Source organism: Heteronotia binoei, chromosome 21, assembly GCF_032191835.1.
Source record: "Heteronotia binoei isolate CCM8104 ecotype False Entrance Well chromosome 21, APGP_CSIRO_Hbin_v1, whole genome shotgun sequence".
In the NCBI taxonomy this organism is placed as follows: domain Eukaryota; kingdom Metazoa; phylum Chordata; class Lepidosauria; order Squamata; family Gekkonidae; genus Heteronotia; species Heteronotia binoei.
This window is the reverse complement of record NC_083243.1, coordinates 101,440,702-101,467,704: the sequence shown is the minus strand read 5'-3', so window position 1 is coordinate 101,467,704 and position 27,003 is coordinate 101,440,702. Positions and strand designations below refer to the sequence as shown.

Sequence of the window (27,003 nt, the reverse complement as noted above, 5' to 3'; positions counted from 1 at the left end):
CATTGTATGGATCACTGTAGCCAAGTCCTAGGGGGAGAGGTATGGAACCAATTACCTAATCTGCTGAAGGTGGAAAAAGGCAGACCTGGCAACTGCAGTTATCTGGGTCTCCATGGAAAGTGAGGCATCCAGGATCACCTCCAGGCTCCTCAGCTTCTGGGCTGACATAAGTAGGACACCATCCAGGATAAGAAGCCCACTCTAACTCCAACACAGGTACAGGACCTCCACCTTTGTTGGATTGAGTTTCAACTGGCTCTGCTGCAACCAACCAGCCATGGGTTCCAAAGCCCTAATCAGATCCTCTGAGGCGGAGTCCATCCATCAACAGATATACCTGTGTGTAATCCAAATATTGGTGACATCCCAGCCTAAACCTACAGATCAACTGGGTGAGGGGGTGCATATAGATGTTAAACTATGCTGGGGAAAGGATCACCCCCTGCAGCACACCACATTCAAGTTTGTACATTCAAGTGCTAGTTGCCCCACCACGAATGTCACTTCAGGAACCACAAACTGGCTAAAATGCATGATGAACTTTAGTTCATGAGCTGGTTCGTGTCCATCCCTAGACAGCAGATCTCAAATCCTTTTGAAGCCAAACAACTGAAATCAGACACCACTAAGCTTCTTTCATTGAGTTAATCATGGCTTAAGCATTACAAACATTCAGACTAGTCAAAGAGGCCAATTCAATGTTCAGTGATTCGCAGTTCCATCCTAAACAGAATTACAACCTTCTAAGTCCACAGAAGAAAGGTGTAATGTCTTTAGGATTGCACTGTTAAGTGCAAGGGCCATTTGAAAAGCATTAATTAAACCTCCCTTCCTAAACGGAGGAAGATGGGTGATTGGAGTTTGTCTCCATGTGGGAAATGAAGCTTGGTTTTTAAGCCAGAAAAGAAGACACATCAGGGAGAAGAGATGTCAGGTAAGATATTAAAGGAGACAGCAGGAGAGATGCTAGACAGGAGGAAACACCTACGCTTGTACTGGCTTTTTAAAATATAGCCAGGTCTCCTACGGAAAGGAATGCAAAGACCTGAGCTGCAATGATGCGTGCCTGAGCATCTGTGTGCATATCCTGGACAGTCAGCTTCCTCAGCCAAACATCATTAAAAGCTTTGTAGCTGACTGCTTATATTTCTATGTCATCACATATAAGGAGGATTACAGTATCTGAAGACTCAAAATTAAATACTTATACTGTAATAAGACGCTGATAAATAATGAAATTGCAAAAAACCCCTGTGTAGTACTATGTCTAACACTATTAGTGAAAAATATTACAAATATACACCACAAAAATGAAGACTGTTACATTTGAATTTTCTTGGAAATTTCTTGGATTTCTGTACAATGTGGAAGATTGCTATCCTGATAATTTTGTATGCTTTATATTATGGATTTTTTTTTTGCAATTTCACTATATCTATTTATTACTGTCTTATAACAGCATATGTATTTAATTTTCAGCATACCTGTGGCAGCTACTGTATTGGTCCTAGAAAATTTCAAGGAGGCAAGATAAGATTTTTAAAAATTGAATCAATTCAGGTGAGCGTAGAAAAAATCAAGCTTTTCAGATTCATGGAAATATTAAGCATGCTCTATGAAATGGCAATCAATGCAAACCTTTTAGCACATTGACAGCAGTTTGCATATGCTAATTGCATTTGACAAACAGATGGTATTCTCAGGAAAGGCTCTGGAGGCAGTTGAAATGTCTTCCAAATCTTTCACTCTAATCCGACCCATTCTTTGCCAACAAATACTTGGTTTTAAGATCATAATCGTCATTGTCGTCGTCATCATCTGACATTGTGTGTAGTATAGCCAGGAGATTCTAATATTGTTTGGCAGACAGAAGTTCTAGCTTTTTTAGTGTTATGCACCACTAGGTGGTGAATTAGACTTGTTTTTTTTTTAAACAAGAGATGTTTTGGAGGTGCTTTGCCATTGTCTGCCTCTGTGCCACAACCCTGATATTCTTTGGAGGTTGCCCTTCTGAATATTAGCCAAGGCCAACCCTGCTTAGCTTCTGAGATCTGAGGAGATTGGGCTAGCCTGGGCCATCCAGATAAGGGCTGGTTTTAGGATGATGACCAAGATGTGGAAGGGATGTGGTTTTGCTGAGAAAAGCTCTTGCTGGAGAAGGGAGAACCTTATTTTTCCCTGTCTTTAGATGCCAAACACACTGCTTTTATAATTTGTTGCATCACTACTTGGCTACTTAAATTTCCAGGAGCTTGTGATACATGGGGAATGAATAAGTAACCAAAAGTAATAGTAACATGATAATTTAGAAAGTGGTGCTCAGTATTAGCCACTAGGTGGCATTTAGCATGAAAATACAAGAAATAGATTTTAAAGCAAAACAAATTATGGCTACAGATTTAAACATGCTCACTTGGGATTATACCTGCTAAACTCAATTTCTGAATAAACACACTTGAACATACCCTCCAGCAGACACACTTCTAAACCCTTGGGTTCACACTAAGCAGCATCCTTCTTAATAACAACATGGATGAAGGCTCTAGCCACATCTTGCATATTGTAGGAGCGCTCAAATTTTGTGAAGTGCAGCCCACCTATAGGTTATCTGTGCTATTCAGGACCAATTGCAAAGTAACTCCACATCACTCCTCCTTAAACATAAAATGTGAGACTCTCACATCAGTTGATGCCAGGGGTCATTTTGTAAAAAATTAGGTAGCAGAGCTCATTAGCATAGCTCATTAGCATATGCTGTCATCACTGCCCCACCCCCAGCCAAAAGCAGCCCGATGCAAGAAAGGATAATTTTTCTTCCCAAGAGCCCTGGACGAACAAAGCTTGCTTGGGCTGGTTAGAGATCCAGCCAGTCCAAGTATGTCTCTGTCACCTGGGGTCTCCTGGGCCACCCCCACCCCCAGTCAAAAGGCCAACAAACTACCCACCACCCAAAATCACAAAAAAGTGGAGAAAGGGTAGCATGGGCTTCTCCAGGGATTGAGGGCTTCTGTGGGTGTGGCATAGCTCCTGATGGCTGGCTGGCTGGCTGGCTGCTCTCCTAATCCAGGGATTGTTATGCAGCTGCACCTAATATTCAGTGGACAAGGTAAGTGGGGAGGAGAAGGGGGAACCATCAGAAAGGTTCAGGACCAGTGTTCTCTCTAACCTGAGTTAGCGTGAGCTAGCTCACAGATTTTTAGCTTCTAGCTCACAGATTTTTAGCTTCTAGCTCACAGATTTTTGTCTTAGCTCAGGAAGGATGACCACAGAGTACACTGATTTATGCAGTAGCTCACAATTTTAATGCCGGTAGCTCACAAAGTAGAATTTTTGCTCACAAGACTCTGCAGCTTGAAGGGAACATTGTTCAGGAGCTGTGCTCCTATGAGCTCCTGCTGATTCTGAGGCCTGGTTGATGCTGTACAAAACAGCCAGCATGGAATAGTGGTTAAAGGATCTCAGAGAACCGGGTTGAAATCCTCCCCTTGAATCTACACCTGCTGTCTGTCCCACATTATCCACATTCATGTGACATATTCCATACCCAAATGCATTATTAGCATCACCTCCAAAATCAAGAGGATCCAAGAACATCCCTGTATCCTTTGGTGAAATGCTGGAAGATATTACGTGCAACCTCATAACAGGGATATTGATTGAAATATGTGCACATGCGTGCACACATACACAGAGAGACACAGAGCCATGGGTCATTTTGTAGAAAGAGAGACGCCAGAGCTCATTAGCACAACTCATTTGCATATGCCACACACCCCTGACATCACCAGAAGGTGTTCTAAATTATATCAGCTGAGCATCTACCTTAAAACGCTTCTTCAATTCTAATTGTCATAATAAAACCTTACTCCCATCATACTTTTTACATTACTTTCTCCTATGTGGCCACAATGGCATGATGAAGATTTCCATGTTTTAATTATATTTCTTGTTTGAATTTTTGAACTGATTATTAGCTGCCCTGAGTCCGCTTGCAGAGAGGGTGGGATATAAATTAAAGGTAATAATAATAATAATAATCTGTCTGCTTTATATGTTTTGGTTATTTTTCCTTTTTTGGGGGAGGGGAGATATTAGAAAGTTTGTCAAATCTTAGAGTTCAGCAAAATTCTCACAGGGGGTCTGAACAATGGAGCCCAGAAGCAAGTTGTTTTTTTTGGGGGGGGGGGGATAAGAAAGAAAGGGTGCAATAAAATTTAGAGGTTTCAGACTCCACTCCTGTGAGGTCCTGCCCAAAATGAGGCCTGGATAGAGCATTTCTTTCACATGGGAGTCAACAAAATGGCTTGCAGTACAGAAAATATATATTCCAGAGGGTGGATCATGTTAATCAATTGGAGCAGAAACAAACAAGGGGGACCTTAAAGATGCTGAAATAAAAAAAAATGTGCAACACTATTTTTAGAAGCGATATAAAACTACATTGAGGCTCCTCACAGTATAGGCAAAGGACAAACATGCTCTTCCAACCTATTTGAAGGATGTAGGTAAAATGTTGCTATTTAAGTGCTGAGTATAAATCTAGAAATGTAGGAAGCTCCCAAGCAAATGGATATGAAACCAAATAAACTGGATAAATGCTGAGAAATTCCCATATACCAGTAGGGCCCCCATTTCTTTCACTACTGAAGAACATACCTCTTAAGGTTACCTTGGGACCAGTTAATATGTACAGTTAGATCTTTATTCATCATTATCTGCCCTATTTGTACAAATCAGAAAAGCTCCAAATCCAAATGAAGTGATTTCTGACTTTAAGGAACATACAGAAACTTTCCAATCCAGCTATCAGCTTGGTGCCTTATGGTCTGGGTTCAATTTCCCCAGGGACTGGGGAAGTAAGAAGACAGAGAAAGAATACCTCAGCATTCACAGCTATGTGTGTGACAGTAACTTCTCACTTAATAGACTCATCCTACATTGACCTCTTTCACCAACCATTGGTCATCTCACTGACCTTGACGCTTTTCTAAATTACAAGTTCAGAACCATTTTGCTATATGGGATTGTACATGTTGCAGGCAGGCTGGGGAAATGGTTTGCTAGTATCTATTGACAAACAGGCAGGGCAGATGGGAGAACAGAAGCGCAGGGGCCACAAATACTATCTACTCTCCTTACAGGTAGATAGGACCAGGGCTTTTTTTCTGCCGGAGCCCACAGGAGCAGAGGTCTGGCCATGGTTCCAGCTGGTCTAACCCGCCATGCAGCAGCCACGTGCTCCCAGGCCAGGCTGTGTGGCCTAATATGCAAATGAGCTCTGAATAGAACCAACCAATCCATGCATCTGCAGCAGATGGAGGGAAATACTTTGTTTACATTAGCGGACAGAACTGCGGAGGAAAAGCAGGCACATGCCCAGGCTTCCCCTGTTCTACAGTCAGTTGGAAGGGGCAATTTATTGTGTGTGTCTGTGTATGGCACTGTGATGGACTGAAAGCTGTCTGCCTGAGTGAGAGTTGAGAAGCTCACTCTGATTGGCTGAGCTGCTTCCATGGTAACAAATGTATCAAGTGGAAGGAGGCAGCCAGGGGGGAGAAATCTCCTCAGTGTTCAGTTTGGTTTGGAGATTGGAGCTGAGAGCAGACTGAGCAGGAGTTCAGTTCCTGAGACAAAGCAAGTTGTGATTTAGAGCTCTTATCTGTATGAGAGTTTATTTGTGTGAATGGGCTAACAAAAGCTCTTTCTGGGGAAAACTCTCAAAGCTGTGGCACAGCGTGTCACAGGGCAGAGAGAGATCTCTGCTGAGTTCTGTCAGGCCAAAGGGCAGATTCCTGGTTCTAAGAAAGAACACCAACACACACAGAGAGAGGGACAAAAGGTTCTTGTGGCTGCGTGGAAATCCCAGAAGTCAGACAGAGATCCTAGCTGTGAGGGGACAACACAGGTGAATGAGGTGCTAGTGTGAAGAGCCCTCAAGGATGTTAGTGTCCAGGGTATAGCTCTACAGCTCAGAGAATACCTAATTTCCTAGGGGAAAGGGTCTGTGAAGGGAAGATCTGTCATAAATTCAGTCAGTCCTCTGAGTGAGTGAGATAGTGTGTGGAGATATATTTGAGAAGCCAACTACATCTATAAAAGTCTTTCTATAGTGAATGAGTGTTATCCAGTGTGAGGGAAACACTGTTTGTTTTTTATATTATAACATCAACCATATATAATAACATCAACCAGAAGAAGTGTTCTTGAGTTATGTATTACTTGGATTTTCTGCCTGCCAACTGCTTTTATAAAACATTCATCTGATATTATTTCCTCCCTTCCTAGCCTTTCTGTACGTAATAAATCCATTTCTTGTTTTGAACTTTAAAATGCTATCAGTGCCGTCATTATTTCTGACAAGGTTAATTGTGGTTCTCCTGAGGTACTGGGTAAAGGTGACAAAATTCAAAGTGGTCCCCTTTTTACCAGCTGTCCCTGACTGTCCCTCACAGGCACATTCTCAAAGAACTTGCTGAAATATATAAAAGAAAATAGAAGCAGTTTTACTGGCTTCATAAATATCCCATAATACACACATACACCAAACCAGATGAGAGAAATCATTGATTAAATCAGTTCTCTATTGAGAGAGAACTGCTGACTCATGATTTCTCATTTGCTATAATTTATGTGAAAGCATTATGCAATTGCACCTTTCCCCCAGTTCCTCCCACCCACCCCAGCAGTTATTTGCACTATAGGTAGGGGAAACCCTCCTGTTCACATGTAAAGTAATCAGGGTGTGTCTGGGTGTGTATTTTTAATGCACTAGAATATATAGATCACAAGAACCAAACTTCCCAATCCCATCTTTTCTTCTGCAATTTGAAGCATACTTTCTCCTGGCCAGGTTCTGATATGAAAAGTTGGTAGGCAGGAAGAAAAATGTTAAAACCAAGAAAGCAGTGTGGTTAAGGTGGGGTTCATTTTTAAAATAAACCCCTTGATCTTAAGGCAGAAGGAAAATGTTCTTGCCTGCTTTGTCTGCTCTGGGAATTAGAATGTCAATTGCCTATAAAATGAGATACTTTCTCTTATCTGACTGAAATTTGGGTGGGAGGATCTCTTGTGTGAAGAATGCAGTCCCTGAGAATTTCATCCCAGTTGGGTGGGGGTGTTACACTCAGAAATGTGCTTTCCATTAAAACCTTTGGAAGTAACTATTAGACATTTAATCCCAGTGTTAGAGGGCAGGGAAACTGAAGTTTAAAAGAATCTAAACTAAACTCATTGTGTTTTGTATACCTTTACTGTTTTTCAGGAAAAAACTGACAACCCATTATAGAGAGAGCCAATGCGGTGCAGTGGTTAGTGTCTGGGTTCAAATTCCCACTCTACAATGAAAGGGTGACCTTGGGCTAGTCATGCATATTCAGCTTAACCTACCTCTTAGGGTTGTTGTGAGGACGCAAGCCTCTTTGGATCCGCACAGGGGAGAAAGACAGGGTATAAGCAAAGTAAAGTAATAATTAAAACATTACACTCACTGCAAATTATATCCCATACATTTTTTTAAAATGAATAATTTTCACAGTGAGGACAGCCCTGTACTGAAGTCCAGTATATTTCTGTGCCATGGACAGTATTATAATGATTATATAAAAATGAAATTATAATAAACATTATTTACCAGCCATCCACTCCCTACTGATTTTCTCAGTAATGTCATCCATAAGTCATAAGTTATTCTGTGAAAGAAGTGATACACGTTGCAAGGCAGAAGCAGAACCAAAACAGTCACTAAGAAATCACCAATGTGTCTCTCAGTCCTGCTCTCCTCTCCTTGGTGGCTGCTGTTTTGCATCCCAAGAGCAGCAACCAATCACAGAAAGACCTGGATTGCAGATGTCCCCTAGCAGTGAGTGTTCATCAATAGGAAATTCAGCCAAGCTGCCATTTATAACCCTTTTACTCAAGTGCATTCATTCCCTAACCAATGAACTGGTAACTGATTATTAATCACAGACCTGCTGCTATTAATTGGTGCCCCTCCTAAGAGAAGGGAGTTACTGCTGAGTTAAGCAAACCTAATTTAATTGCTTGAACAGCATACTTCTGAACTTTGATTAACGAAGTTTACTCAGGAGTAAGGCCCCCTGAGTTTAATGGGACTTCTGATACTAATGTGCTGCCATCTTAGGTATTCCTACGTTTCTCTGAATTGTGTGTCTTATTTGTAAGCAAAACATTTAAAATATGATTTAAAGGAGCAATATTTTCTATATTATTTTAAAAAGAGGAAGTGCTATTTTCAGGCCTTCAACTATACTATAGCTTCAGGCCTTCAACTATACTACTAAGACCCTTATTTTATCCACATGCCAGTGTTAAGTACTTTTACAGCCCATTCATTTCACAAGGAAAATTGAGCTGGTGCCTAAATCATTTGCACTGATATCAGCAGGACCTAAAAGTGATTAATTTTGGCTGGCTTGGTGCCCTTCATTTCAGAAAGCCAGACAGATCACTAACAGACACCTTCACAGCTGTCTTCTTGAGCTTGGGTCTAAAAGATGGTTCTGGACTCCAATTGCACAGAGGTACATAGAAATGATTTCTCTTGGCTTATGTATACCTAACATTTTGCTGGAGTGCAGCCATTACTTCCTTAAGTAGAAATCAAAGAGCCGCATCATTATAAGTGTAAATAATTTTGAGGGGGTGGGGTGGAAAGAGAGAGGGAAGGGAAGAAAATGCTTGATGACTCCCGGTTCCCCTTACACAGTCTAAACAAATATTTATTTAAATTACTCAGAATGCCCCAGTCTTTTATATGTATCCCAGAAGAGTGCCATAAAACATCTACAAACAGGATTCCATTAACCTTTGCTGCCCTGAGTTAGAGGAGCATATTTCAACAGCAGTTAAATTGAAGTTTAATAAACTTGCAGCCTCTGTCAGCTCCCTCTTCCCTCCCCCCACCTCATTCCTCCCTCTACCTCATTCTGTCTTTCAGGCATGACTTACTGCATTGGCATTCTGTCTGAACAGCAGCTGCCAATATGGGGGACTCATTAGCACTGCTCGGGGCTTCTGATCTGAATGGTAAAGCACCCCAGAGTGTTCCATCAATCACAGCTCTAAATGGCTGCTACAATGTCACACCTCTTATTTCTTCTGTGGGGAGAGGAGCCCTCTCTTTGAAGAGCTCTCCCACTTCCCCCTCTGTTATTTCCCTCCAGTCTCAGACTTAGACCTGGACAGCTGAAGTGACGAATGAAGCTGAAATCAGGAGCAGCCTCTAAAAGGATATGGACAGCAGGTCCAAGAAGCACAGTTGCCCACAACTAATTCAGAATTGCCATTGAATTTCAAACACAAGGTAATAATGGATTTTAAAATGAGATTATAAAAGCATTGGGATTGAATCAGGCATACAGGTAAACTAAGAAACTACCTGGGGCAAAACAATCCAAGGGGTGTAATTACGATTGCCACCCCCCTGATCCAGGTGGGGGTTCCCCCACTTTTGTGAGCTCCTCCCCACCCACAAATGCCCTGAAACACAGCACATCACCTGGAAGTGACATCATTGTGCTGCCAATGTTACATGATGAACTCACTTCTGGGTGATATTGTCACATTGCACACATCCCAGAAAGGCCCATCAATCCCCCCATCAGTAGAAAGATACAATCTGGCAACTGTAGGTGTCGTCCGCATGGGAAGGAACATATGTTCTTTGTAGATGGCTTCCAGCTTGGCTGTTTCCTTAGAAGAACATGTATATTCCAGAATCCTCAATAAAAATGCCCTCCTCTCCCTGTTTGAGACACTAAGAAATCCTCCTTGTTAATTACCAGTAAAGACAGAAACTGTTCCACAGCAGCAGCTAAATATGTGTACAAACAATAACAAATTAGCATTCCCTGTGCTGACTGTGACTCTCATGATTTCAATCTTTTAGGAGTTCTCAAGCTCCAGAGTTCTGATTAAATCATGGAAACACCTATTTGGAAAGGAACCAGACTTACTGAGGATTTACAAGATGACTAAAAGCTGAAAAATCTGTCTTGCTCACCAATAATTGTCAATGAACTCAACACTCATGGAAACAGGAGAGACGAGCTGGTAGCTAAGGGAATGGGATGGGGGGGGACACCCTCTGGTGAGCTTGAGTTTGCATTATATTTGGGGCAAATAAATAGTTTGGTGATCCTGTTCAAAGGGCAATCATGCAAGCCATTTGGTTTATTTCTTATTTCCTCTTTGCTGACATTCCTGGCTTTTTTCATTACCACTGAGATCTTTTGCACCCAGAGAACCCAGGATTGCCAGAACTCTGGACATTCTGCATGGTTGCATAGAGAGGCTAAAGTTAAGTATCCCCAGCTATAGTTTGGTAGGTGGACTTTGTTTATACTGAAGTTCCATTTGCCATATTGCAAGTGAGAAGGAATTTCCTCCTAAATTAGGCTAGTTTATGTACCTGGTGTGGAGAGAGTCCCTTCCCTTACAGAACCTGGCTCAGTGTATTCACATAATTGCCTGAAACTATTTTCTCCATAAGCAAATCATCTACTCTTTTTATGGCATGCTGAGATCTAGAAAGCACTGGGTAGTTGAGGTTCATAACATGTAGTTGACTTAATGGCCCTTGGTCCTTTTCAACTCTACAAATCTATGACTAATCAGCTCTGCTCTTGAATTCTCAACAATTCAAAATGTACCAGGGAACTGTGCCTGCTTTTATGGAGTGTGTCCTTTTCCTGTCCCTTGCTCAGTACAGGAGAGAGGGATTATAAATGCAAGCTTTCCTTTCTTATTTGAGTGACTATTTCCTTAGGCAGCTGATCCCATTCCCAACCTATGGAACAGCACCGCTGTGTGGTGGAAACATGCAAGCATTCAAATCTGTACTGAAATTCCATCGCTGGATAAAGCCACTCACAGTGCCATTCTAAGAAGAATGACACCATTATCATTGCATAAAGCCAGTGTGGTATAGTGGTTAGAGTGTCAGACTAGGAGTTGGGATAACCAGGTTTATATCTTCACTTGGCCATGAAAGCTTGAGGAGTGGCCTAGGGCCAGTCACTCTCAGCCTGAACTACCTCACAGGGTTGTTGTGAGGATAAAAGGGAAGAGATGGGAAGAATGTAAGCTGCTTTAAGTCCACAATGAGGATAGAGGTAGAGTATAAAACACACAAATAAGAGTGTGATTAGGATAGCACTGTAAATCAGAATTTTAAATTTTCTTATTCCTTTTTTCTATCTCAATCAGTAATACAAATGGTGGACAAATGGTTACCTATATGTAGATGATGTGCAAATAAGGTCCTGGCTGAAGCATTCCTTAGGTCCAAGGGAATATGTGGAGGACAGGGGTGGGGGGAAGAAATAATAAACATGTGCACGTGGTAATGGAGGACTGGGATGCATGGAAGCCAATGGAATTGCTTTGAAGTTTCTGAAAAGCCCATGTCAAGCTCCCCTCCCTGCCCATTTCCGTTTTCCCAACTGTTTTGAGATATGCCTATCTGCAGGGGTCTGGAAAGAATGAAATTAAGGAAGAAGGAAAAGAGATAAACATTTTAGATTCCAATAGATGAAAGATACTGGAATTTGCAGCAGGAAATCGTAGGGGGCAGGGACCTTGCCAGTGCTGGCAGCGGCTGATTCTCAAGCTGTCCTCAGAATCCAGAGTGGGAGGCATGCTGGAAAGGGGAATTTGTCCGATTTGTTTCTGTCTTCATTTGTTAAAGCAGCACATTGCCCTGTTGCTTGCCTCTTCCTCAGCTTCATTTGCAAATATATCATAAGCAGGCAAGAAGTCTGAAAGAGCAAGTAGCTACAGGGTTGTACTGAGGGAGGAATATGCGGAGGGTGGATATTACTGTTCTTGTACATTTTCCTCACAAGAATCCACAGCATCCTACACAAATTATGTGAACTGTCTGGGAAAGCATAGTTCAGTTTCAGGGAACTGAGTGTTTTCTGATATTAAACAGGGAATCATTGTTTTGCCCCAAAGGCAAAAACATGCATTTATCTGTCCACTAAATGTATGCAAATATAAAAAATTATTTCTGTCTCTCCCAGCAAATTTTTTAAATGACAAACAAGATGAGAATCTCCTGGGGTGGCCAGGTTAGCTTGTTGCAGCAAAAGTTGTTGTCATGTGGCACCTTAAAGATTAAGAGATGTTTCAGGACATCGACTTTCTTCAAAAACCTCCACAAGGGCATGATTTTTAAGATTCATTGATTACAAGGGGAGAAAACAAGCATGACTTTAGCTCTCTATGAAATAAATGGCAGTAAGATTTGCTTGGATTAGAAGGGCTGTATAGTCCTGAATTCAGTCTCTTCCCGGTATCATCAAGAAGCCCCTAAACAGAGGATGACGAAAATGGCTGTTACTGGCATTTAGTTGGGAGCTTCCCTTAATTAATCAGAACTACTTAGCAAGGATGTTTGATTAATTTTTCTTTGAAGCACAGATCAGCCCTGCTCAAAATCTATTGTGTCCAATGCGGAATTATGTTCAGGTAATGGACGCATACAACTGGTACATTCACAGACCCTACTCTGACTTCGTTTTTCAGAATTCACAGAGTGCAAAATAATGTTCATCTGCTTCTTTGGGCATATTAACCTCATTTGCAATTATATCATAAGCAGGTCCCAAAATCCTCAGAGCTGCTTCACCTAATACTGAATTTCTTACCTGAATTTGCTTCCATGCATTTGAAGTAAAAACCATGGCACCTTGAGGACTAAGAAAGTCATCACCTTTGTGGATTAGAGCCCACTTTGTCAGAGGCAAAAAATATTATTGTCAATTGGTATAAAGCAGCAAAGGTTAAGGTAGTCCCCTGTGCAAGCACTGAGTCATTACTGACCCATGGGGTGTAGCATTTCTCTCACTATCTCTGTATAGGTCTGTCTACTTTCACTGCAATAGACAAACACTGTGACCTCTCTGGAATGTGTTAGTTCTATGCAGGAAACAGCCATAGGTGTTCTTTTAACATGACCAGAAATGTTTCTATGCCCTGACAGAGAAGTCTGCTCTATATGCACAGCAGAATGAGGTGGGAGTGAGGTAGCAATGTTCTGAGGTGGGAGAATGGGTCAAACCATTTCAGACTGAAAGCATGGGACCACTTTTTTTAATGCTTCCAGCAAGCTCCTAGAAAACTAAAATAGCAATGATGGGACTGGATTAGACCCTTTCTGCCTTATTTGCTACCTCATTATTTGAAGGGAGTTTTTCACATGGGAGAAATTCATATATAGAACCTCACATTACAGTTTGCAGTGGTACAGTCTATTCAACCATCAAATTTGGCTGTGTGTATATACCAGACCAGATCTGAGGAGTTTTTATTATTATTATTATTATTATTATTATTATTATTATTATTATTATTATTATTATTATTATTATTATTATTATTTGATTTGTATCCCGCCCTCCCCGCCGAGGTTAGTAGTTTGGTTAAGAGCATAAGCTATTATTTGGAAAAACAAAATTTACTGACTGGCCTTTACACAAGCCAATGCTTTTTGCACTCAAGCCCCACCCCCCAATATCTAAGGGTATCAGCTAATAATATTGGCCTACCTTACAAGATAGTTCTAAGGCCTCTGTATGCAAATTATTTCAAACTCTTAAAGTTTTGTTAGAATAAGACTCAAACTTGAAATGAGGTAGAGAATCTAGCTTTTCTATTCTTCATACTTTATAAATTCATGCAGCTATAAAGAAGAAGATATTGAATTTATAGCCTGACCCATATTCTGAATCTCAGTGTCTCAGAGCAGTCACAATCTCCTTTACCTCCCCCCACCCCAACAGACACCCTGTGAGGTAGGTGGGGCTGAAAGAGCCCTTACAGCAACTGCCCTTTCAACGACAACTCCTATGAGAGTTATGGCTGATCCAAGGCCATTCCAGCAACTGCAAGTGGAGGAGTGGGGAATCAAACCTGGTTCTCCCAGGTAAGAGTCCACGCACTTAACCACTACACCAAACTGGCTTAACCATGACACCAAACAGCTTAAACATTTAAACTTTCCCCATTTGTTCAACCAATACAGAAATTGTTATATCACAATGTAACAAAATAAAATACAAGTCAACAGTCTAAAAAAATCCTCCTGAGAATAAAATTTACAATTATTCCTTGAAATAGCCACAAATAATAGGACTCTCTCACACATACATCTCTCTCTGCTGGAATGGCCTTGGGTTAGCCATAGCTATCGCAGGAGTTGTCCTGGAAAGGGCAGCTGCTGTGAGAGCCCTCTCAGCCCCATCCACCTCACAGGATGTCTGTTGTGGGGGGAGAAGATATAGGAGATTGTAAACCGCTCTGAGTCTCTGATTCAGAGAGAAGGCCGGGGTATAAATCTGCAGTCTTCTTCTTCTCTCTCTCTCAATAAATAAAATTAAGATTAAACTCCAAAAACATCCAGTCTATTAGGGTGGCTTCAGCTCCTCAAATGAAGGGTGAGATATAAATGAAATGTAAAACATGTATGGTACCCATAGTTACAAGCAATCATTTGCCTATTTGTGCTAATAAGCAGGGCTTTTTTTGTAGCAGGAACTCCTTTGCATATTTGGCCACACACCCTTGATGTAGCCAGTCCTCCAAGAGTTTACAGAGCTCTTCTTACAGGGCCAACTGTAAGTTCTTAGAGGACTGGCTACATCAGGGGTGTGTGGCCTAATATGCAAAGGAATTCCTGCTACAAAAAAAGCCCTGGCTAATAGTAACTTGTGTGATTTGTTGCCATCTGATGTTTGAGGTAGATAGGAAGGTTGAGAGGGGATCTTTGTCTAGGGGACAGTGGCAGGTGGCCTTTGAGCACTGGCCACCAACTGTGAAGTGTCCAACCTATGTAGATTATTCACAGCATACTGGGCTGAGGTATGAAAGAAGAAGAGTGTTTTTATACCCCACTTTTTTCTACTCTAAAGAGCTCCATAGCGCAGAGTGTTAAAGCTGCAGTACTGCTGTCCTAAGCTCTGCTCATGACTTGAGTTCAATCCCCAGCAGAAGCTGGGTTTTCAGGTAGCTGGCTTGAGGTTGACTCAGCCTTACATCCTTCCACGGTTGGTAAAATGAGTACCTAGCTTGCTGGGGGGAAAGTGTGGATGACTGGGGAAGGCAATGGCAAACCACCCTGTAAAAAGTCTGCCATGAAAACGTTGTGAAAGCAATATCACCCCAGAGTCGGAAACGACTGGTGCTTGCACAGAGGACCTTTCCTTTCCTTTTTCTACTCTAAGGAGTCTCAGAGAGGCTTACAATCTTCTTCCCTTCCTCTCCCTACAACAACATACACTCTGTAAGGTAGGAGGGGCTAAGAGAACTCTGAGAGAACTGTGACTGACCCAAGGTCACCCAGCAGGCTTCATGTGAAGGAGTGGGGAATCAAACCCAGTTCTCCAGATTACAGTCCACTGCTCTTAACTGCTACACCAAACTGGCTCTCACTCTTGTGCACACTGCAACATATACTATCCCTGTTGCCTTGAAATTGTTTTTCCCCTTGCTCAGGAAGAGAATAAGACTGCAGAAGGAAAAAGACAGTCAGAAATTCACCAAAGCCACAAGCCCTCCTGTCCTGCCCAGGGATGCCACATATTCCTACTGCCAGCGCTACTTGTAGTGCCTTGCTCAGTGGAATACATTGACCTGCCATGGGATAAAGCAAAACGAGTGGATTTCAGGACTATTTAACAGTGATTGTTTAGCATTTTGACATGGAAAACCATAACAGATTTACCTTTGCTACTAAACATATTCAGCATTCTGGAAACATAGAAGTGAAGAAGAACTAGATGAGACTCAAAAGTCACTTTGCCAAAGCTCAACACTTCTATTCCATAAACAAACCTGCTAGGTCAGTAAGTCATATATAGAAAGCAAGAAGACTCATTTCTGTATCTTGTCAGACAACATATGATGTACAGGGTAAAAGAAGCTTTTTAGAGATATTCTTTTTCCATCTTAATTTGGTGAGCAGTTGGACTAACTCATGAATCCACCCCATCAGTCTCCAGAACTCTTTAGCATCAGTCTAACCTAGCTTCAATATCCTACTTCCTATTGTGTCCTGACTGCATTCACTCAAGAAAGAGTATCAACCATATCTTCATCAGCTTTTAAAAATATATATTCACAGCATCTTTGTTCCATTGCCTTCCAGTCCAAAGGCATAATGGATTTCTGGGTCGCAGCTAGATGGGTTTTTGTTCATATGCATCATTTCAAGGTGGTATTTAGTTACATAAATAAAAGCACATACAGGAAGTGGAGCAAATGGCCTGGCCTCCAATCTTGAAAATATTATATTAAACTTGAGGTATTTTACTGGCTTTCCCCACCCTCCCCCCACCAGTTTTCCCATATAAATCTAGGATTTAATTTAGAATATTTAGCAGTGAACCTAAGAATAACGGACTGATCAGCTTGATCCACCAAAGGGTTCTTGGATAACTGAACTCAATGGAACTCAAAGGCTGCAGCTCTAAGTACAATTATTTGAGAGAAAGACCCATTGAACTAAGTAGCATTTACTTCTAAGTAAACCTGAATGGGATTGGGCTGCCAGTCACCTTCAAACATAGTAACCTGCTTTGTTATCAGACCGTACACATAGTGCAGGAGGAAGCCCCCCCCCAGAATTTCACCTGAGACTTTTCCTTAAGAGCTGTCTAAAACCAAGAAACTACTCCATGAAGTAAGTCAGAATGGACAAACAGTCCTCAAGTTTGCATTAAAAAAAAAAAGCAATCATATTGATTGACAGGATAGGCAAAGAATGCAATATCTGGCATGTAAAAGGCAAGGGGGCCTACTTGGTTCCCTTGCTGCTAGTCACATCTGATTGTATCAGTAAGTCCGTTTGTTGAAGTAACAGATTGCTTCAAAGGCTCTGATTCTGACAGCAGCAGCTAAACTCTATTACAGAAATGCAGGAAATTATGCAGACTCTTGATGATTTGCTTTGGATTCCAAGGAAGGGATGTGATTAAGGCTGCAGTCTTCTGCATATGTGTCCCATTGAAAACAACAAAATATATAGGATTGCACTGCATTTTTTTTTCTTAAAGTGTCAGTATATGAGGGGAACAGCAGTAGAGGCTTTGAACAGTATAACTCTGCTTAAAGTTGAACAGTTAATGGGTTCTTTCTTTCTCATCATCAAACTGGGAATCTTGAAGCTATAGCCAAGATCCTGTAGCCTGCCCTTTGAATTGATACAAAATGCACCTGATATTCTTGCCAACTTTATTGTTTTTTAAGAAGTGCTAAGGAGACCACAACCTAGATAAATAGCTTATACTGTAAACAGATGACTTGATAATAATTCTTAGCATTTGCATGTTCAATGTTCAGGACATGTTATATTCACCACCAGAGTAATCCTTACAACTGCCCTCTAAAAGGTAAAGGGAATTCCCTGTGCAAGCACCAGTCGTTTCTGACTCTGGGGCAATGATGCTTTCACAACGTTTTCATGGCAGACTTTTTACAGGGTGGTTTGCCATTGCCTTCCCCAGTCCAGTATTATTCACTCCACAGTGGGGATTGGGGAGGGGGGGGGATTGAGTGGCTTGCCAAAAGCCACTGAGGAAATTTGTAGCAGAGATGAGATTGCAACCTGGAGCTTCTCAGATCTTTCCCTTAGCCACTATATGACATCTAACTTTTGTAGAGAACAAGTCAAACCATAGTTTAAATACAAACTTTTAAAAAATCTGATTGTTTGTGTGTCATTATTTTCCCACCCCCAACCAAGCAATTCAGGTACTTATGCAAGGATTTGCTGTTAAGTTGCAGTTTTTTTGTTAAAAGATGTCTAGCCAGACACTCTAAAGTATGCGCCACTGTGGAACCTCTCCATATCTAAAATTTGGACATTTCTCTTTGGACATCCAGAGTTGGAAATGACTGGGGCCTGCACAGGGGACTACTTTTTACCTTTACCTTTTGTACCCTGTAAGACAAGATTTTTCTTTTAGGAAATAATATGCTTACAACTTGTGCATAGATTTTCATTTTCTTAACACTAGCTCACCATAAAACATGAGGCAATTATTTCACTCCCCTCACACCTTATCCACAGGGCCATACACACAATAAACTGTTTTACTTGCTTTCCCCTAGGGGATTCTGGTGACTGCCATTCTAGGGAACTCTTGGGAGCACAGCTCTGTGTATTTTTAAAAAATGGTTTTTCTCAGCACACTCACTAAACCACAATTGCCACGGATTCTTCAAAGAAAGGATGACAGATGGTATAAATGATTATAACGTTGGGATACAGATGAGCCCTTGGTCTTCCCTACCTGGAAAAAAACCTCCTAATCCTGGCTCTCATCTTCATTCTATGGAAGCCACCAGTGTTAAATATGAGACCTGCTATAGCATCAACCACACAGACAAAGCCGGAGGGGGAGGTGAGTGGCAAGGCCTCTTAGTTGCTGGTTTTGGCAAGCAAAGCCCCCAATCCATCCGGCAAGGGAAATGCATCATGTGGAAAAGGAATAAATCTGTTGGCTCTAAAGTCTCGAAATGAGCTCTCCTGAAGCCCACAGTGCATTAACTTGGGAGGCTGAGTCACTGAGCCAAAACTTCTCTATTGATTCACAACTTGTTTTGAGCAGTCCCCCGGAAAGGCAGCCAGTTAATCACTCCTGCCAGTTTAGTCATGCAACCACATTGAAGGCACATTCAAAAGGAGGACAACATAAACAGCCGGCAGGCCCAGATCAGCCACCCACCCACCCTTCAGATGTGCTGTCTGGCCCCCAGAACATCTTGCTGTGGATGGGGTGTTCACATGCAGCCAGACACATTTGGGAAGCACCCCCCCCCCCAACTTTTCACCAGTCAGTCTCCTCCATCTGCTTTGCAGTGGGTGGCTGGCTTTCAAAGGCTGGGTGGGAGGGAGTGAAGCTTTTTCTTTTCTCCTTGTTGTTTTGGCTTTGGCAAAGCCTTGACAGGGCTCCAGTCAGCAAAGCCCCGGAGAAAGCAGCAGGGCAACTGGAAAATAAACAGGCCAAGTGGGAAAGGAAACCCTTTTTTCCTGCCTAGAAAAGAAAGAACGCGCAGAAGAAAGGGGGAGGTCTGCGATCTCTGGACTCATGGCTGCTTCAAACAGGATTCCTTTAAAACTCAAGGCGGCCAGATCAAGAACAACAAAAACAGGTCATTCCCCTCCACCCCTCTATCAAAAACGAAACAGAGTCAAAGCGGTCGGTGCTGGGAAAGTCCTACCTTCCAGGCCTGGCTTTGCTGGCGCAAGAATCTGCCTGGCGGACCGCATGGGCAGAGGGAGAGAGCTCCGATGGATGCCTGCGGACAAGGCAGGACCTCCTCCGAACTGCTGGCGACTCCGGTCAACTGCTCCAGCCAGCTCTTTCCTTCCTTCGCTGGCTTCCCCTCCTCTCTAGCTGGGAGGGCGCTGGAGCAGCCCGCCTGGCCGGGCTGGCGACCCCTATTGTGCAAGGGAGAGGCGAGAAGGCGCGTCCAAAGCTTTCAGCCCGGCGGACAGAGCAACCCCGCGGCCCAAGGTAACCGCTCGACTCGCAGAACCAAAGCGGCGGCAGGAGAGGCGCCCCGCCCATAGGGTGCCCGGAGTTCGAATCCTACCGCGGATCATTTGGTGACGGCGGTTCCCTCTTTCTCCTCAGCAATCAAAGCACGTGTTTTTAAATAAATAAATTCAGATCCTCCCATTTCTCTACAGTCTTCCCTTTGCAGTTCTGAGCATGATTTTATTTTATTTGCCCAGTTGATGTCAATGGGAAAGAGAGTTCCCCTCTTTCTTCTGACGAAGGGAGCTCTGGCTCTTGAAGCTCCTGCCTTGAAACTCTTCTTGCTCTCGAAGGTGCTGCTGGACTCGAGCCCACAGGGCTACCCTCTGAAACCACCCTCTTTCTCCTGCTGCTTGCCTTGCTATCTTTCTTGCTCATCTTTTCTTTTCGTCTTTTCTGATGTTTTTCCCGCAGTAGAGGGTGGACCTTTTAAGGTTTTCTTTTTTTAAAAAAAAAAACTTGACATTTTAACTTTTTATCTCCCCCCCCCCCCCTTCGGCTATGACGAACTGGCTGCGGCAGAAATGGCAGCAGGAGCCGGGCACAATGCCCCGCCCCTTGGCTCAGTCGGGGCTCTGATTCTCCCCTCCCCGCCGGAGCCCTAGACGAGGCTTGCCTCCCCAGCGCATCTGGAACCGCTGCAGCGGCGCTGTTGCCTTGCCGGGCCAAGATGGAGGGGAGGAGTTGAATCCTCAGAGGCCCATTAGACGACACAGCCCGCGCCGCCGGAGGGACTCGCTTTGCTCTCAGTTTCCTTTGGCCTTCTCATCTGGCACCACTGGCCAAACTGCAGAAGAAATCTCTCCGGAGAGAAAGAGTCCCAACCGGGGGTGGGGTGTGTGGGAGGATCAGATTTGAAAAGAGAACGTCGCCCGCTTATAAAGAAGAAAGAAAAACTCTCCCCGGTTCTCCACTAAGGACTACTCCGTCGCCTACTGATGAGCGGCAGCAGATGCCAAGCCCTCAGCTCACTCTAACGAAAGTACATATTCGGGACCAACTAAAACATCACGTCCAACAAGAACTTGCACGTAAGAAGAACGCGAACAGATCCAGAGGTCCCTCCCGCTTGGCAGCAGCATCTCCAGCGCCAATGCTTTCCAAAGGGACCAAGCGGCAAAGTGCGAAGGGGGCAGAACAGAATGGGCACTACCCCGTTTTTTAAAAACAAACAGACAAACAAAAAACTCCTTCCTTGTTAAGGGAAGGGTAGCCTTTCTCCCTCGCCTTGCGGTGCTACTTTTCGACTTGCATGAGATTTATTGGGGGGGGGGGGGGGGGTTAGGTAGGGGAACGTTCAACCCGCCCCCCCTTCAAAAATCGCGCAGCTGAGCTCAACCTGTGCCCCCCCCCCGACTGTGCCCCTCTGGGTTCCCTTGGTCGACGGCGCTTCCAGTCCAGGTCAAAGGGCACGCCTCCATCGATCACGTGACAGGCCAGGCCAGGCCAGGGTGGCAACCAACCCTTCGCCCAGACGCCGAATAAAGGCAGGGCTGTGAAGCGCCCCTGATTGGGGGGGGGGGGGATTCCGCTGCCTTTCGCAGGCTGGACGACAGCGCCGCTCGTTCAGCTTCCTCCGAGGGTTTGGGGACAAGCATCCCCTTCATTCCGACGACCACAGCCCTGCCAAAGCCCTCAGCTCCGCTGTGCCCTTACCCGTCTCCTGGCCCTCGGAGCACTCCTAAGGAGGCTCCCCTCTGCCCAGAAGGAGCGGGGGGTGAAGCCATGATGACGCCGGCAGCGGAGGAGAGAAGCCAATTTCGCGCTAGAACAGTGGCTCTCCAGATGTTTTTGCCTACAACTCCCATCAGCCCCAGCCAGCATGGCCAATGACTGGGGCTGATGGGAGTTGTGGGCAAAAAACATCCGGAGAGCCACTGTTCCCCACCCCTGCACTAGACCTTTAATCCTGGTTTAGCCCTGCCCCCAAACTGACATTTTACACTAGAATCAGAGAAACCAACTCTATGATTCTATAATTCTACGATTTTTGTATAGAATGTCAGCTTAGGGACAGGGCTAAACCAGGATCAAAGGTCTAATATGAAATTGGTCCCGCGGTCTTAAAACTCCTCTGTTACGATGAGACGAGGGCGACCCACCAGTTGTCAGAATCCCCTCCCCCGGGGGCCAGTGGGATGCAGGCAGAGCACAGCAGCCCTAGCCGCCCTTCCACACCTGCCAGGCAGGAGGCTTTCGAGCTGTATCGAGCTCTGGACACCACGGGAACACACCGACATTTTGACTCCCAATATTGCGCGCCGCTTTAATAATTCCGTTAATTTATAGGAGCTTAGTCAACGTATTGTTGGAACTCTGTCTGGGGCAAGTGATGCTCTGTCTTCTTGGTGCTTGGAGGGGGGGCAACAGTGGGAGGGCTTCTAGTGTCCTGGCCCCACTAATGGACACAGAGTGTTGGACTGGATGGGCCATTGGCCTGATCCAACAGGGCTTCTCTTATGTTAACTTAACGGGATGGCGACAAGGGAGCTGGGTTTGACTTGGGATACCTGCTTCCGCCCCAGCATCCTTAGAAATTCAGCTGCTTCTCAGGCACGCGGCCCTTCACCAGCCCGCCTTGACCCCGGGAAAGGGAAGGTGCAGCGGGCACCCCTGGGGCTAAGGAGGCCCGCGAGGTCTGCAGTGGAAGGATTCCTCCAGAGTGGGACGCCTGGGCAGCCAAGCAGGGAGTTCCTTCACGCTATGCCGATGGAGGCGGTTTGTCACGTTGAAGATGTCTGCTACGCTGACGGTATTGTCGGGGCTTCTGTGCCTTTAACATGTGCATGGCCGGCAGAAATTCAGTCAGTGGGCGAAGCTTTCCCCTTAACTGCATTGCAAACCTCAGTTAAGTTTCCCTGTTGAATTTCAGCCTGTACGGCACAACAGCCCTGCAAGGAGGGACAAGTCTGCACAAGTAGCTCGCTAAAGGGCATCTGTTTGGCCCCGAAACCCCCCTTCCCAGATCCTGGGAGCCTCAGAATTTTCACAGCTGCTTCTGGCGCCTTGAAGAGAACGGCGAGACCGACAAACTTATTTCCACGACTGAAAGTTGATATCCCACCCCCCACCCCCGGTCATTATGGAAATGGAGGGCGGCCAGAAGGAGGCGAGTGGCCTTTGCCGTTCTCCAAGATCACTGCAGATAGTGACTGTAGCCATGAAATTAAAAGACGTTTGTTTCTTGGGAGGACAGCTATGGCGGACCTGGACAGTATAATAAAAAGTGTTGGAATACAAGCTACGCACATTTCAGACATTATAGAGTTAACTGTTTACCTGAAAGAGGAAATGATGTATTGTAACCTAAACCCAATTGCAAACCCAGTTTTCCATCAAAAAGTAGAGACATCACCCTGCCAACAAAAGTCCATATAGTCAAAGCGACGGTATTCCCAGTAGTAATGTATGGCTGTGAGAGCTGGACCATAAGGAAGGCCAAGCACAGAAGAATAGATGCTTTTGAGATATGGTGCTGGAGAAGAATCTCGAGAGTCCCTTGGACTGCAAGAAGATCCAATCAGTCAGTCCTAAGGGAAATCAACCCTGACTATTCCCTGGAAGGTCAGAGCTGAAGCTCAAATACTTTGGCCACCAAATGAGAATGGAGCACTCACTGGAGAAGATCCTGATGCTGGGAAAGACAGAAGGCAAAAGAAGAAGGGGACGGCAAAAGATGAGCTGGCTGGACAGTGTTACTGATGTAACAAACATGAATTTGACCAGACTTCGGAGGGTGGTGGAAGACAGAAGGGCCTGGCGGGACTTGGGCCATGGGGTCGCAAAGAGTCGGACTCGACTTTGCGTCTGAACAACCAAAGCACCTCGTTCTGTTCTATGGTGCTCATTGGTAAGAAACTCACACCCTCGCTCACAGAGTCCCGCCCCCCCCCACTTTTCCGAGTCCCCACGTCTAAGCCCTTTTTCCTGACTGTCCCTAAACATCAACAAGACTATAGGAATCCCTGATCTTGGCAGGATCTGGTTAATGGCCTTGGGTTGCCCACCTTTCAATCATAATAAGATTTCTGCCATTTTTTTCCTGCGTTTCTTCCGGCTTGAAACCTCCTAATTATAGTTCTTTCTGTCATTTTAATTCTGAATACGAAACAGTAGATCTGCTCCCTACCCCTTGATATGGGACTGACTCGTGTCTCACGAGTCGTGAGAAACGATCAGCACCTGGCTTGCTCACAAACCACAGCGCAGATTAACATCCCTGCCATGTTGGAAGGGGGGCGAGGAACCAGGGCAGTTTTATTAGAACTATTTGTTTCCCCTTTCATCGAACGAAGAAATGGTGTGGTGGTCTCCAGGTATCGGGGGCTAGTCTCCTAAAGACATAGGCAGACTCCACATGCGCAAAGCCAAGGAAATGAATGTCTAACAGGTTGCGCAGGAGAATTTCCCAGAGGCTTCCTTTCTCTGTACAGAGCTTTTAGCAATCCGGACTCTTAAAGGACACTTTCCAGATGTGTGAAAGAGACCGAAGAGCTTCCAATCGGAACACCTCGGCAACCATCAAGAAAATTAGATCCTAACCGTAGACCCTGCGTATGCCAGGTGAAACCCAAAGGAGGCGCTTTGCAGTGACCCGTTGGCTCTTTTCCCGAGAAGCTACCGTGGTGTAGTGGTTAAGAGGGCGACTCTAATCTGGAGAACCGGGTTCGATTCCCCACTCCTCCACATAAAGCCTGCTGGGTGACCATGGGTCAGTCAAAGTTTTTTCAGAGCTTTCTCAGCTCCCAAGAGATAAATATAGCTCTCCACTTATTGGTACATAACGCTAAAGAGCTAGAACTTAAGGTTGCCAGACAATCCTAGGATCTCCTGTCTGTACCCGACACCGTGCCATACGATAATAATAATAATTATTCCCCTGGGAAGGGGACTCCTATGTTAGTAGGCTTTTCATCCCCCCCTTTCCTCCAAGGAGCTTGTGGTTAGTCAATATTTTTTGTCCGTCCCACTTTATCCTCACAGACCCGAGCGAGATGAGATCGATCCGGCTGAGATAAAGAGAATGACCCGCCCCGGGGTGCCCAGAGAGCTTCAGCGAAGCGCAGGGATCCGAAAGGTCTCCCAGATCATAGCCGCACAGGCTCACCGCCACGCTTGGGTGCTTGTGATGGGGGTCCTCTTACTTCCTGTCTTCGAATTAAAATCTTTTCCAGACAGTTTTCTTCACAAGGAAGGACGAGAATCCAGTGGAACTCGTGGGAGTTCGTGGGACTCGGCCTTCAGAAAAGGTCCGTCCTGCAAAGGACCGCTCAAGCATCTTGGGTTGCTTTCGGGCGTCCAGGCTGGCGCAAGTGTGGAGCCGGCTCCGCAGTGTAAGGACACCTTTCAAAGACCTGGTGGTCTGAATCCCCCTCTGTAGAATGCCATTGATCTAGTAACCAGAAGCCTAAACCATCAAGCGATCTTCACAGGGGCGGGGAGTCTTCTCTGGTCTTCATCCTTGAGCCGGTAATTCTGGGGGGAAGCAGTCAGAAGACCCGCTTCTTTGGCCCTAAGTCAGCGGGTGCGTGGCCTTTGCTGTGGTTTGATCGCCGTGTTGGGCTTGGGGGAAACGTCCCCTCAGTTGCACAGCCATCTTCTGGAGGCCTGGCGCGTGTGTGTCGAGCGCCTTTGACTCAGTTTGCGATCCTATGCGGATTTTCTTAGCGGTACACATCCCCCTTGTCAATTCCAGTTGCTTCTGCATGAACATGCGGGGGGTTGGCCTGTAACTTCACATGCTCGAGTTGACAAGGTGGGCTTCCTTCTGCAACATAACCATTCTAGAGCCCCTGCTGCTCTCTGCTAAGGCAAGCCTGAGGTCTGGATCGTACCAGCTGGCCCGCGGGTGCTGAGGTGGGCTGAATCTGGGCCTGGCCTGGGAGTGGGGAGACTTCTGGTGCTGTGGGCTGCGGTGTCTTTCGATGGGGTCGGCCGGGGTCTCCTCCCACGATGAGACTGCTGGCCTCTGGAGAGCCGACCCGCACCTGCGGCAAGACTGGAGGAAGGCCTCCACGCATGCAGGGCCTGCATTGCAGGTGAGCGAGAAAAACACAGATCGTGATTAAGAAAGAAGGAGCCCGATTTACCCAGAAACCTGCACTTTAGGATCTCAGACTGTGAGGGACCCCTGAACAGAAGAATAATTACGGGATGTCGAGGTTGAAATAACCTAATACTAACCGGCCCTCTTAAACACGGCATAGTTGGTCGGTATGTCTGAACTTGGCCCTGAATGCCTGATTAGGGCTCTTTTTGTAATTACTCCACTTTGATTTCTGGCACAAAATTATGTGCCAGAGACATCCAGGGCGCAAAAACAAAACAAGCAAACTCCACCCCGCCCAAGCCAAGAGGATCAAAATCTGGGGGGTGTCGTGCGGGGTCTCAAACAGTCGTAGTCCCTTGACTCCAGCGGTAGGCATCTTCCATGCTGCCAGCTGCACGACCTGCTCGGTGGGGCGGCTCTCCCAAGGCCCGGGGCCAGCAGCGCCCGTCAGAATTCGACCCGGAGTCCCGAGAAAGAGCCTTTCTCCTGCCACTCTGGATGAGTCCAGAGGCTCACAGCGGGCTCCGGGATCGCTGGTGCCTTCGCCTCGAGGCTGTTTCCAAACTGCGGATTGACACGCAAACCAAAAGGAGAGGGCCTGGAAATTCCACTTGGGAAAGATGCCGCTCTCCTCTCTTCCCTTTCCCAACAATGCTGCTTTATGGACCGCCTTGGTTATCCGCCTTAAAATAAAACAGGTCGTTATGAGCTGCCAGGCCTGGCACTTTCGGATTTTCCTGTGCCAGGAAAAGCAGTTTTTCTTTCTCTTAATCCAGTGAGCAAACATCCCAGGGCACATTCTCCCGCACGCCTCCAAAGTGCCTCCCCGCGCCCAGCCCCCTCCCCAAACCAGACTTCTAGACAGCTCTATATTGCCTTATAGAGAAATATAATTTATCTCCGTTCCAAACCGGAGAAATAGTAATTCAGATTACTTTCAGATGTAAATTATTGGAAAGGAGTTTTTTCCACCTCTGACCCAAATATATAGCCCGCTATTATGCTTTATTTTTTTTAGTTTAATTGCTGTTCCAGTTTGTGGAGGCATAAACCGCTGGTTTTGAAGCAAGAGTGCAAAGAAGGTCGGATTCAGGACAGAGAAGCTAAGCGAGACTTGTTTAAGCCTCAATCGATAATCCCAAAAGGTCTTCTTTAGGCCATCTCCATGGCCTTTCTGAGGCCCCTTCACAGAAAGAAAGAAAGAAAGAAAGAAAGAAAGAAAGAAAGAAAGAAAGAAAGAAAGAAAGAAAGAAAGAAAGAAAGAAAGAAAGAAAGAAAGAAAAGAAAGAAAGAAAGAAAGAAAGAAAGAAAGAAAGAAAGAAAGAAAGAAACCTCATTGGAGGTGCAGAGAAAAAAGTTCCTTGTGACTTTACTTGGAAGAATAGTACA

General features: G+C 44.9%; 1 protein-coding gene across 3 annotated transcripts in view; it reads right to left on the bottom strand.

The window, feature by feature from the left end:
- Positions 1 to 27,003, bottom strand: part of ALX4 (ALX homeobox 4) — a 189,206-nt gene that overhangs the window by 53,520 nt on the left and 108,683 nt on the right. Inside the window, exon 1 of one of the 3 annotated variants that reach the window (XM_060262642.1) lies at positions 19,246 to 19,310. The exons of the other annotated variants lie outside the window; for them this stretch is intronic. Within the exon in view, the coding sequence (XP_060118625.1) occupies positions 19,246 to 19,294 (49 nt within the window). The 5' untranslated portion in view covers positions 19,295 to 19,310. Of the gene's footprint in view, positions 1 to 19,245; positions 19,311 to 27,003 lie in introns of those variants that run through there. 3 annotated transcript variants of the gene reach the window in all.